General features: G+C 39.6%; 1 protein-coding gene across 9 annotated transcripts in view; it reads right to left on the bottom strand.

Moving 5' to 3' along the window:
* The window catches only part of MYO1B (myosin IB), a 114,475-nt gene that overhangs the window by 72,111 nt on the left and 29,067 nt on the right, over positions 1-13,297 (bottom strand). For all 9 annotated transcript variants that reach the window (XM_026853102.1, XM_026853103.1, XM_026853098.1 and 6 more), the window contains exon 3: positions 9,354-9,469. In XM_026853102.1, the coding sequence (XP_026708903.1) occupies positions 9,354-9,469 (116 nt within the window). The remainder of the gene's footprint in view (positions 1-9,353; positions 9,470-13,297) is intronic.

A 13,297-nucleotide genomic window follows, 5' to 3' on the forward strand; every position in this document is an offset into this window, starting at 1 on the left:
CTAACGTCGTCTATTCAGACAATAAAATGGCATTTACTCAATTTTGTGCGTCAGATTTGTGGCTATATATACACAAAATTTTCTTTCCATGAATGGTCAAAGCAAGAAATGAAAAGCCGCCTTCAGTGCTCAAACACTAGGCTTCAGTTCAGCCCACGTGGACTATTTCCAGGGACAATGTATTTCATCTACGTCCTTGGTTGTTCTGCTGGTACTCAAGGAGGATATCAACTGCACAATTTTTTTTTTGTCCTGTGTATACATCCTCACTAAGAATCATCTTGGAGTAATTATGATCAGTTGTAGTTTGAACTCCACAAGGTTTAGCAACTAAAAATCATTTCTGTAGTATATAAAGAGGAAACTGTAGTATATAAAGAGGAAACTGTGTATATAAGAAAAATGCAGATTTGAACTAATTTACTGAAATGACCACAACTAAACTTTCTTTGTAGTTCAGACCTCTGTTTGTAAACCCCAGTCCTAGCTCTCTTATCTATTCAAAACATAAGTAAAAGATTATTCAGTGTGCTAGACAGTAAATATTAAGACTGTGTATTTCCTGATTCATAACATGAAAAAGTTTATCTTTAATAATCCAAACTACATTAACCATGATGTATCCAGAGTTTTGCTTAAAGTTTCTGATAAAGAGAGACTGAATGAAAAATGTTCTGCCCACTAAAGGTGGTACAAGAGTTGGAATTTTACAGAGGTTTCTTTAAGGCTTTAAACATTAGCCTTGTTTCTGCTGTATCTAAAATCATGACAAAGGCTCCTAGCATAGCAGATGGGCACTTCCTGGTGTGTTATAAATTGCTTAAAAAAAAAAAAAAAAAAAAAAAAAAACAACCATTAAACACAATGAGACACTTCCAATGAAAGGACGACAGCTGGTCTTAATTGCAATTTGAAATCCCAGATCTTAAGAGACTACCATGCTGCCAATTCAGGAACGACATAATGAAAATTCTGGTCCGTGTACATACGGCACATAAAATGGGATTTCTCTCATTTCTGCCAGGGCTTCTACCTGCCCTCACTTTTCAGTCTGCATTTAAGAAATGAAACACAGCATTGTCTCCTTTATAAGTACTTTTCAGTACGCAAAAAGTCAAATAATTCTAATGAAAAGAAAAATGAAGCTATTGGATCTTTTTTTAAAAATCAAGTTACATTTAAAGCCACATGAAGTGTTCAAAAATGCTTTTATTTCCAAGTCTTGCCATAACATCAGTCAATTTTCTAATTGGAAGAAGTTCATTTTATTAAACAGCACAAAAAAGAGCTCATCTTAGTTCTAGACTAGCCATAAAAATGAAGAGCTGGAAGGAGAACTATTTGAAATGTTGAGAAGAGACAAAGGGCAGTTATATATTGACAAATTTGGAGAACTGCATTACAAAACTGAAAAATTACTGCAGGTCATTTATTTAATTAAGTGCCCACTTCATTCACAGAATTCAGTCATACTGAATGGATTCACAAGCCTTTTGTGTGTATTAGAGAGATTCTACTTTATGTGACAAGGCGAATTAATTTTAAAAAAATCTCAGCATTTTATGTCCTAAAAATATCAATGGCATAATATGAACACTAGTCAGAACATTCCAGGAAAATGAGAGAAATGAGATCTGACAAAAAAAGTTAAGTTTAGACTACTGAAGCATTAACACACATCTCCAATTATCCAACATATATTAAGGATTTTTTTTTTTTTAATTATCTTTGCTCTAACAATCTAGCCAAATCCCAAACTTTTTTATGCTTACAAATAAACATAGACTATAACAAATACACTCGCATGCAAAAAAGGGAGAGAGATCATCACAGGTAACTAAAAACATTTGACTTGATCCCCAGCATGACTGAAGTCAAATGTGAAAGTATGCTGTGTACAGAGGTACAAGTAAATATTTGAAAACAGTTCTGAAAACAAAGTTATTTTGTTGAGGCTCTAAGCCAGCAGTTACTTCATGAAGGATGCCTCTAGATTATCTTCCTTCATATACCATGACGACAAACAGAGATTTAAAGAAGCATGTGAAACAGATCTTAACTGTTTCCCTTACAAACTCATTGTGTTTTAAAGGTACCCAACTCTTGCATTCTTGCAAGCTTCTTCAGAAAGTCCACTGAACACGTGGATGTTGGCTAGGATCACACACAGCTCTCCAAATGAGAAACTGATGGATGAGCAGGTTCTACTGGATCCAGGTGGGTCCTGTCCAGAGAGGGGGGCCTCTGGCAGCAGGACTTCAGGATCTGTGACTGATGGTATTGCCAACTGGTATGGCTGTGGAGACCAAAATCATTTGTGAGCCAGTGGATCTGGTGCTTTTGAATAATTTTGTCATGGCAGTACATGCTGCTGTAGCTTCTGAGACACAGACAGATGCTGGAGGGTGAGACCAGAGGCAGAGTCCTCTCTGCCTCCAGGGGTTTTTTGGGAGATAGTTTTGTCTTGATGTTTTTTATATCCCCTGTAGTCTATATACTATACTCCTTCCTAGCCTAGCAAGTGTTCAAATACCATAAAAGCACAAAACTCCACCTGGACTCCACACAGCAGGCCGCCTGATGTCTGGGTGAGCCTGTGTGCATGCAGCTGTGGCAGCTCCACCCCACCTGTGCTACAGCTGGCTACACACAGAATTATATATTTTCACGTTGGAAATCTTGTATCCCAGACACTTACTGAAGAATGACAGCACCAGTGCCATACAAAAAGAATTTAAAGGGCCTTTTCATTTCTCACTTAGGGCAGCGCTACTTAGAGGACCTCAGGCTAGAGGAAAGGCTCATCAAAGTGAACTCGGGAATCTAATCTAAATGTCACTCCAGACCATTTTAAAAACTAAAATAAAGCACAACATGCATTTATACACTGCTTTTCCAGGCTGGTTATACTTGGGTTCATTTTTTGAGCCTCCTTACAACCACACATCCTGCTATAAATCAGTTCCTGTATTATTATGCATTATTACAAAATTTCATACAATCTAATACCAGCAGCAAACAAGCAACTACTGTTCTTGTCAATAAGGCTATATTCACCTCTGAAGCACTGGGGTGAGGTGGCTGCATTATGTGCTATCCAAACCAACTAAACTAGCCCTGCTCAAATTTCAGGAAAAAGCTATATTTATTGTATGCAAGAGAAACCTTGCTTTATACCCTAAGTCTTCAAGATCACAAATCACTTCCACAATGCTCTTCAGAGAATCACACAGCCATTGCAATATGGCCACATCAAAACTGCCTTCCTCAAAACTCTGTTTTCTCAGAAGGATTTCTGGGGTATCCTACCAAGTGTAAAATTTAAGAAACAGTTCATCCCATGGGTGCGCCGGCAGCCTGCAACAGAAGAAGCTCTCTCAGGCATGAAGTCCTTCTGACCCTTGAAGCAAGTGTGACGCTTCGTTCCCTTTTCATCTATACACTTGAAGGATTTACATTCATGGATACAACATATCCAGTACTGCCTCACTACAGAGGTTAAGAGATAACAACTCCTTCCAAAATACGATTTCAGTATTCTCTGTAGTGGTTTTTTTCCCCCCATTTTTCTTTCAACTCATTTGTAGCATGGGTTTAACAATTAGATACTGGCAGTCCTCCCTAATTGCTATTTATGATTTCTGTCAGACATAGATGTTCCCTCCCTGCCCAGCAGTTAATTTTGCCAACTAACCTCTGAAGTGACCATCTTCCCTCAACTATAAACCTCTTCTGAAAGAGGCACACTGACAAGCCACTTGAACGAGTCCAAGGACTGAGTCTCTGAAGAAGTCAGGAATTATAAGGAATAAGAATAAAAGGTCTATAAAAAGGCGATACTGCAAGGTGAAGGGAGGGACAGGGGGGGTGCGCTGGGATTTTAAAGAAAACACATCCCCAAAAAAACACCCCAAAATGAAAGCAAATGAAGATGAGGAAAGGACAAACTGAAAAGGAAATGTTAAAATAAACATACCAGGACAATGAAAGACACTAAACTATGGCACAAGCTCTCAACCCCACCATTCCCGTATTCAACAAATAAAGACATCTTAAAACTCTGCTACCTTTGGGGAAAAGCTTAGTTTTACATAGGCAAAAGTTACACTTCACAGCTGGGGCTTTATCAAGCTCTTCAGATAAAAATATTGTCTTTAAATCAAGGAGGAAAAAGGAGTTACTGTAATCTTGGTGTTTCCACGGATGTGGAATCCTGGACTACCAGCAAAAAAAAGCGAGAAGCAAAAATGTAACTTCTATATTCCTTGCTTACATTGACTCAAAACTTGAAAAGGAAACACCAAATTGTATCTATTGTCGAAGTAACTGCAGATATTCGCAGGATAATGATTTGTCTCAATAATTATTATGACGATCACTGAAATGGGGAACATTAATAAATTCTTCATTCTTGCATTTTAATAGGCATCAGGTTCGTATCTTTGAGCTTGTATCCTATATAAAGGTAAGCTGGTTTTCAGGAGTTGCCTGCAAAAGTTTTAGTCTTTCTAAATTGGAAAACTATTGTCTCTTCAGAAATGTTTGGCTTAAAACAGCTGATAACAAGTAAATAAAATATACAGCAAAATTGCCTAAGTGGAATTCAACAGATGTCTGATAAAAGCCTTCTCCAGATACTTTCCTAATATCCTAGTTATTCACCATAAATACTTCAGTGCATAGCTAAAAAAAATGCACATTGACTCTGAGCTCTTATTTGCCTGTAGCTTGCTGTTAGCAGTACAGTTGCCACTATCTATTCTGGTCCTCAAAATAATCTGTGATTATTGTAAGGTGAGCAGGAAAGGCATTTCAGAACATAAAGGGGAGCAAAAAAGCCACATGCCACTCTACCTCCCAGAGATGGAAAACGGCTAGTAACCAGGAAGAGATAGTAGTCGATAAGGAAATGCAAGAAAGCACCTACTCTGCAATCCTTTAAAGCAAATCTGTTACTGGTAGGAAAGGGATACAGCATGGTGGCTACAAATAAATGGTACGATAAGCTATTTATTTCCTATTGCCTTCGCTTCAAAGATGCAAGCACCTGCCTTTGTCACTGGTGGAAGTCAATGTAAATAAGATAGGCAGCTTGGCTCTCTCTCATGTCTAGCTTACCCACAAGGTAAGCAAAACAGCAATTACATCAACTGAAAGAATAATTACATCAACTGAAAGAGCAGAACAGAAGTGTTAAGGACTGCACAAATCAAGCAGCAAACTGTTTGAACACTGAAATGTCATATTCTGCTCTGTCAAGTCAGAGACAAGTTTGATCCTGCCTTGTAGATAAAGACAAAAAGATTAACAAAACATTGGGGGGAAAAAAAGCAATTAAAAGGCTTCGTAAACTTCCTATTACAGCTATGTAAATAGCCACAGACTATGAAAACAGTAATTCCAGTAGACCTAGAAAAGTAACACTTTATTACATGGTGCCACAACAACAGAGAGAGAACGAACTATTAAAGAGGGGAATAAACTATTAAAACCTCTCAGATCAAACTTTATCAGGTATAGCACTACCCAAGATCACCCGACCAGAAACTTTCTCCCAGAAATTCAGCTTGGCTGCCGAAAGTTTGTCTGTGGCCTTAGTTTCCAAAGATCATCAAAAAAAATCCCAAACCCTGCAATTAAGTATTAACTAGCGTCACTGAAAGCGTCAGTCACTCTCACAGATGCTTTTGAGGAAACACAGAACAGATGACTAGGTGTTCACTCCCCATCTCTTTCAGATTAGGGCAAAAAAACCACACGTGAACAGATTTTTCAATCCTCTGTTTCCTTCAATGACCACATATGGAAAAAAATCGCTAGGTATGGATTTCCTTCATGTCATTATATACTTTTTATTTGCATTTGCTCACCAAGCCTGCTAGATATTTCACTGGGACAGCTGGCATTCTCAAGCACATCCTCCCTATACCGATCCATCACACTGAAACACTTGGACATACCTCAAGCATAGACAGAAGGTCATACAAAATTTCTGGTAAATAACCAAAACAGGATTCAAATTCCTCATTTCCCAGGAGCCCCCACACAGAGCCAGAGCTCTGGGAACATCTTATGGCACTGTGCTCCAGAGATGATGATGTGTAAGACTTGGGATTCCCAAACCTGAAGGTTCTTTCCAAAATGACAGACCTTGGGAAATATGAGCTATCATGCCAACAGGCAACAGCACATTTATTTCTGACGGAAGAGTTCTGGTCCCATATCGAGCTGATTTCTATAGGATTCTCAAACCAAACTACTGCTAGAAATTTTTTGCAATTAATTGTTTGCATTTTTCTAGCTAGCACTCATAACAAAATTACATTATTTGTACAAAGGAGATGCTGAAGTAAGAAACACACTATATATCATTTTATTTCCAGACACACTTTCTAGGTCATATGCATTAGTTTCCTTATAAACACTCAAGTATTTTGCTTTGCTCAGTATTGCACAATAGGCACCAACAGTCTTTTCCCAAAGCACACTTAAATGGTACAGTAGGCCTACCCACAATCAATTCTGAAGAGGCCATGGCTCATTCAACAGAGATTTACACATCAAAGAAAAATAAGTATGTACATCTCCACAAATCAGTATGGAGTTTTTTACCCCCACATCAGAAGAAATACCACAAACTGCAATTTGTCTCACAGCCTCTCTTCATTAAAGTTCCTGAGCGGCTAAAAAAAACCACCTTGAAGATTGCAAGGTCTCTGTGGAACTACAGCAACCTCCTCAGATATGCCTGGATCCTGCTTTTAACAGCAGACTACTACCCCCAGATCAGTCAACCCTAGAATTAGCTGCAATCTCCAAGACTGGGATAATGCTAGCTCTTTTCCAAAGCCAGTTCTTGGCCCATACTGACCAGTGTGGTAAGCAAGCGCCCTGCTGGTCAACAGCCTAGGCTTGGCTGTAGCAGGACTATACAGCCACCCTGCAAGCTCAACTCATGGTCCATGAACCAGCATTCAAGTACCGGCTTTATGTTCACAGAGTAACTGGACTGGCATGAATCCTCAGGCTACAAGGCACTATACATTAAAGGGGATGAAAAGTTGTTCAGGCTTGTCAGAGATGGTGTAAGGCAGCCTACACAGCACTTATTTTATACACGTACAGTATTTGAAAAGTATCTTTGAAAGGTGGTGAGAAGTTTACTAATTTCAGCAGAGACAAAAGTGACTCTCTTGATTCTGCAGTTCTCATAAGCATCTATAGACAGGTGGGAAGGGAAGCAAGGTGACCATTAAGTAAGATCATTTTATCTTTCTACATTTTGAAAACACTGTATCTGTAAAAGAAACCATAACAAATATTATTTCCTAATCCTGTATTTTTGAAGATATTTTATCTACTTAGCGGGTATCAAAAGACAAAATATTCACACAGGAGCAATACTAAATAAGGAAAGTTTGTGGAGAGATCATACCTGTCCAAGACAAATTAATCTTATGCTTTTCATGGCTTGGCACTCTATCCAAACTTGCAAAGAAAATCTATTACTATGACACAGTTGAGATCTCCTGACATAAGTTAAAATTCAACATTTTCTCACTTCAATCTACTGCTCTTAAAGTAGATTTCTAGTGTTTGGACTCCAGAAGTTCTTGCTCTGAGATGGCAGCCTGACCATCCGATTATTGTTATTAGTGATGAATTATGTTTATGAAATATTTTTCTACCAAGCTAAGACTCTCATAATACATACAAGAGTGACTGTTGACCACTTCTGTTCTGGAAAACCATCTCTCAAGAGAGATGGAAAAATGTGGAGATCAATATATTACTATATATTTGATTCAACATATAACCAAATACATAGTACTGACTTTCAGAATGTCATTTAACTCCCAGATTTTATTTTTAAAATCCTCCATCATATGACAGCAAATTTTATGCAGCTGTACAAAGGTAGCACAGCAGAAAGTTCTTTTAGCAAGCAATTGTGCTTGCTAAACAAAGCTGTAAAGAAAGAAAACCATAGTTTTCTATATCTTTTTCATAGCCACAGTTTAGATCTAAGAGGGCCAAGAACTACCAGAAGCTTATTCTATCTGATTAACTGACTGTTTGTATTTTAGCCAATGTATCTGGAAAAATTACAGATGAAGTGTGAAGACAAAAAATTCATCAGAACAAAATAACTTCCAGAACTCTTTCCACAGATAATTTCCTGTTAACCTAAAAGCTAACACTGAAGGAAGATGCATAAATTTATGGTCATGTTTAGACACTTATCCAATCGCTGATCACTCAGGTCAGTCTCCTGAATATGTGACTGCAAAGTCAGACAGCAACCCCACAACTCATGGGAAACACTTCTCTATCCCAGCATCACGCCGGGGAGAGGAACAGCTGGGTTTACTCTCACCACATCTAACAAGATAAAACAATTACTGCAACAGACAGACCTTGAAGACCTCATTTTCAGCCATACCACCCATACCTGTGATCAAAGTCCTGTCCTGTTATGGACAGGGCTTAACCATATTCCACTACTCTCATTAGTTCTGACCAGGCACAAATAATACAGGTCATGTCAGTTCTCTATAACCACAAGGCAAGGCCTCTGACTTCTTTGCAATAGGCACCCCTGTAGAGGGATTACAGAAGGTGAATGAAAGTCAGAATAAGAAATTATACATACTTCCAAGTCTTCTATTCCTAAATTTAGACTTGGAATTTACATTATATGCAAATCATGCAATTTGCAATATTATGTATGCTGTATATTTTAGCCTTAAAATTTGCATTATATATTCATGGCACTCTGACTGCCCTCCTAGAATGGGCACATTTTCACCCAGCGCAGAGGAGAGGAGATCAAGCTTTTCTTTTCCTACAGTTCTCATTCAGACACATTCAATATGTTTCTGCATTCACCACGAGGGTTTTTTTTGTTTTCTGCATTCACCACGGGGGGTTTTTTGTTTTCTGTATTGTGTAAAGAGAAATTAAGAGTTTCAGATACCAAAAGTAATGCTATATGGATCAAACATATTTAACACCTAGAGGCTTTCACAAGGCAGTGTGGACTCTGAAAGAAACAGATTTCCTTGGAAAAAGACAACTCACTTTACAATGCAGTAATAAAGGCTCCTGCTAACAATTACAGAAAAATATTCTGAAATGCACATACCAGGACCTAAATACATGAAACAGAAAGAATAACTCATCTTGACTTCTCTTTAAAATAAGAATGAACTAATAAAAATTCATTTTGGGGGAGTGGTGGTATGATTTTTCTTCTGCTTGCTTTAATCAACAGAGACCTTTTGAGGAGAGAGACAGCTGGTACCATCTGTTTCAGGACAGAATGAAAACTAAAACTTCTTCACTGTACTTACATGTGAGGACTGAGTTCATAAAAGTTTCGGTTTCTGTATTCTTCCACTTTCTCTGGAGTATAAATGGGTAGAGATCTGTAGGGGTTTATTGATATCACCACGCTGCCAATGTATGTCTGTTGAAGGAAAACAAAAATGATTGTGGATTTTTCTTTTTAACATACTTCTGCTGCTTACCTATTATTCTCCCATTTAATAATTATGCAAAACCAAACAAAAAGTCTAATTGTAGCGATGAATAAATATGTACAGAGACTCTGAAACACCTTTTAAATCTCTCTCAATCACTGCTGGGTACCAAGTAGCTATTTCTATATAATGAAAGCCTCTTATAAACATTTTTTAAAAGAAAGCCCTATCGTACAATACTTCTGTGACTAATTCAGTTGGGGGAGGGGAAGGAAAAAGGACACATGTTCACGAAGAACCAACTCCATCTGCACAGCAAATGTCACACGAGCTTTGCTGTAGCCCTTGGGCACTCATGCAAAACCACGTAAAAGCAAGGCCAGAGTTGGACTGCACTCCCTCACCCAAGGAGGAGCTTTGCAGCGTCTCTTCAAAGCCTCAGGCACAGAAGAGCTTCAGAGAGAAGAAACCTGAAGGCTAATAGCCTCTGACAGGTTCCTGTCGAAGGAGAGATTTACTGTCAGGATTCAAGTCAGTCGAAGTCTTGCCGTGGTTCCTCAGCAGACGTGAAACTTAATTTTTATTTCCAAATTGTAAACATACTTGCCATTACCCTTGGGAAGCAGACAGAGCAAAGCATTGTTTTACTCTGTTAGGTCCCATTCACTACCGAGCTGAATGAAGACCAATACTGCACACCATGATTACTATGTCAGCATACGACACAATTAACCTGCCTTGATGAAGCCTATTGCCAGGTGCTTCAGAGTTCTCTAGGCCTCCCTCCTACTGCAAGGGTTGCATTCAAATATATGAGTGGCAAAAAATGCCAAAACCACATTCCACCCCGCCTGCAGATACTGACCAAAGACTAAACCCAAAGTGTTTGGAATCTCTTTCCACAATCATGAAATAAATAAGTAACATCTGGTGAAACACAATTTTCTGATAACCAAGAACTTCCTGGGAGGTGTAAAGACTGTACACAAAAGCCACATGTTCCCATTTTATAGATTATATTTACTAGTAACTCCAGAAGAAAAACAGTGCTTTTTATGTAGATCTATGATTTTAAATTACTTAATTGTAGTGATACCTTTGCACCTTGCAATGACTGTTTGGATTTCTCCCAACTTTTCTTACAGGGATGTGCTGTAATACGCATTTTTAAATGGGAACAGAGGCACAAGGACCCTGAGTTAACTCACCAACAGGTTCAGTAGAGCAAAGAACTACCTCCAGAGCTGCAGTCACAAATTCAGAGAATGACAGAATGGTTTGGGTTGGGAGGGACCTTAAAGATCATCCAGTCCCACCCCCCTGCCACAGGCAGGGACACCTTCCACTAGCCCAGGTTGCTCACAGCCCCGTCCAACCTGGCCTGGAACACTGCCAGGGAGGGGGCAGCCACAGCTGCTCTGGGCAACCTGTGCCAGGGCCTCACCACCCTCACAGGGAAGAATTGCTTCCTTACATCTAATCTAAATCTACCCCATGTAGTTTAAAACCATTACCTGTCATCCTATCCCTACCCTCCCTGATGCAGAGTCCCTCCCCACCTTTCCTGTAGCCCCTTTCAGCACTGGAAGGCCGCTGTAAGGTCTCCCTGGAGCCTTCTCTTCTCCAGGCTGAACACCCCAACTCTCTCAGCCTGTCCTCACAGGGGAGGTGCTCCAGCCCCCTGAGCATCTTCATGGCCTCCTCTGGACCCACTCGAGCAGGTCCATGTCCTTCTTGTGCTGGTCTCACAAGAGCAGAGTAGAGGGGGAGAATCCCCTCCCTCGCCCTGCTGGCCACACTTTTCTTGATGCAGCCCAGCACACGGTTGGCTTTCAGGGCCGTGAGAGCACATTGCTGGCTCTCAGTCAGTTTTCCACCCATTAATACCCCCAAGTCCCTCTCCGCAGGGCTGCTCTCAATCCCATCATTGGGGATACCAGATCAGGGTACTGATGCTAGGCACTGTCCTGACCATGTGCAGGACCTTGCCCTTGGCCTTGTGGAACTTCATGAGGTTTGTACGGACCCACCTCTCCAGCCTGTCCAGGTCCCTCTGGATGTCAACCCTTCCCTCCAGTTTATTAACCCTTCCCTATCTAACTTTCATGTCTACAGCAATTTTCTGCTAAATGCTAATCAAAGTTGGTCCTAAGCAGAAAGCCAGGAGAGCAAGATTTCTCATTTTCCATAGCATGCATATGCACAGGCAAGCTGTGAACTCACATGGCATTTTTGGTCCCATTTAAAACAGTTGAACAAACTAGACTGCAGTGATAAAACAAGTAGCATGAGGCTTCCAGAGACTCTGGTAGTTCATCCTTACAGTGTTTACTACCCACAGGATTAAATAGAATCAGCCACTGCTTCTACAATGAAACACAATACTCCACTAATTGGGCGAAAGACTCGCCATTCCTAAACGACACACACCTTCTACTCTCCTTTGGAACTGACTACAATCCTGAAAAATGTTTCCCCTCACGCATCCAAACAGACCAAATACCCTAGAAGCACACCAAGATCCCATGCAGAGCGCTGCGAGAGGGAGCAAGCCTGAAGGTGCCTCACATCCTGGCAGCCAGGCTGCAACTCAAAAGAGGTACAACTCCAACCTGCATTGCACCACCACCCAGGAGGCAAGCACCCCCAAAGACATTCTGATACAGACTGTTGAGAAAATCCCCAAATAATTAAGATTTTTAATTCTTTCAAACACACACCAAAGTGTGTGCTTATATATATATTTTCTTCAAATAATACAAAAAAATTGTTCTAGTTTTGTGGTCATCCTCCCCCTAAGGAGGAAAGTGTTTTCCATCTAAGTCTAATCTCTTTGGCTGAACGAGAAAAAATGCAAAAACTGCCTTTCTACAGTGTTTGCTTTGCTCTCTCAACACATGCGGCTTTGGCAATTTGCAAGCCTAGAAATTCTTGGCGAGAATAACAGATAACCCAAGACTAAGAAGCTTTCTAGTCTTCACAAGTGCATGGATACGCCAGTTAGGGCTTTTTACTGATAAAACATTAATATATTAACTTGTCCCCTCCTAAATCTTAAAAATTTGTGAATTCAGCCTGTTGTGAAATCAGTGTTGGAAAGTATCAGAAGAGATATGAAGGCCAGATCTTGAAGATTATATTTTGAAACAGGAATTCTTTGGAACTCAAAGACTTGCCCTTTCCAGCTATTCTTCTACCATTATAGCATACAATTTAATTGCAAAGTTCCCTGCAGTACCCTGAAACATCAAGATAAAGATGAGTGAAAGTGAAAACCTTGATTTTTAACTTTGAATACAGGCATTCAAATGAGATTTATTTAGAACCATCTCTTCATAGCTAAGTATCGCTTAGACAATATATTTTGGGAATTCAAGTCAGCTGTTTGTTGTCAGGCATGAACAAATACAGACCATTTCCTAAAATACCAATATTTCAAAGGTCAAATGACTATATAGAAACAAAGACATACTCATGTCCATTTTAAACACCAAGCCAAAATATCCCAAGAAATCATTGGTTTTGCTGCAAAGCTGCTTACAAGAACTAATACATTTCCTCTTATAAAACGCCAGTATCTCAAAGCTGATGCCTAATAGCTACTTGCTACTGGTGGTCTGTGAGATTCCACATAACAGGGATAAACAGATCCAGAAAATAGCTTTCCCACATAACATCTGCCTTCCCACCAGAACTCTATTATAAACAAACAAAATAAATGACTTAAAATCCTTGAGCAAGCAACAAGCACAGAAACATTCCAGTGCTGAAAGCAGAACGCCCAAGAGTAGTGGGAGACCATACCATGGCACCCC

Source organism: Athene cunicularia (assembly GCF_003259725.1).
Source record: "Athene cunicularia isolate RWA chromosome 7 unlocalized genomic scaffold, athCun1 chr7_part1, whole genome shotgun sequence".
In the NCBI taxonomy this organism is placed as follows: Eukaryota; Metazoa; Chordata; class Aves; order Strigiformes; family Strigidae; genus Athene; species Athene cunicularia.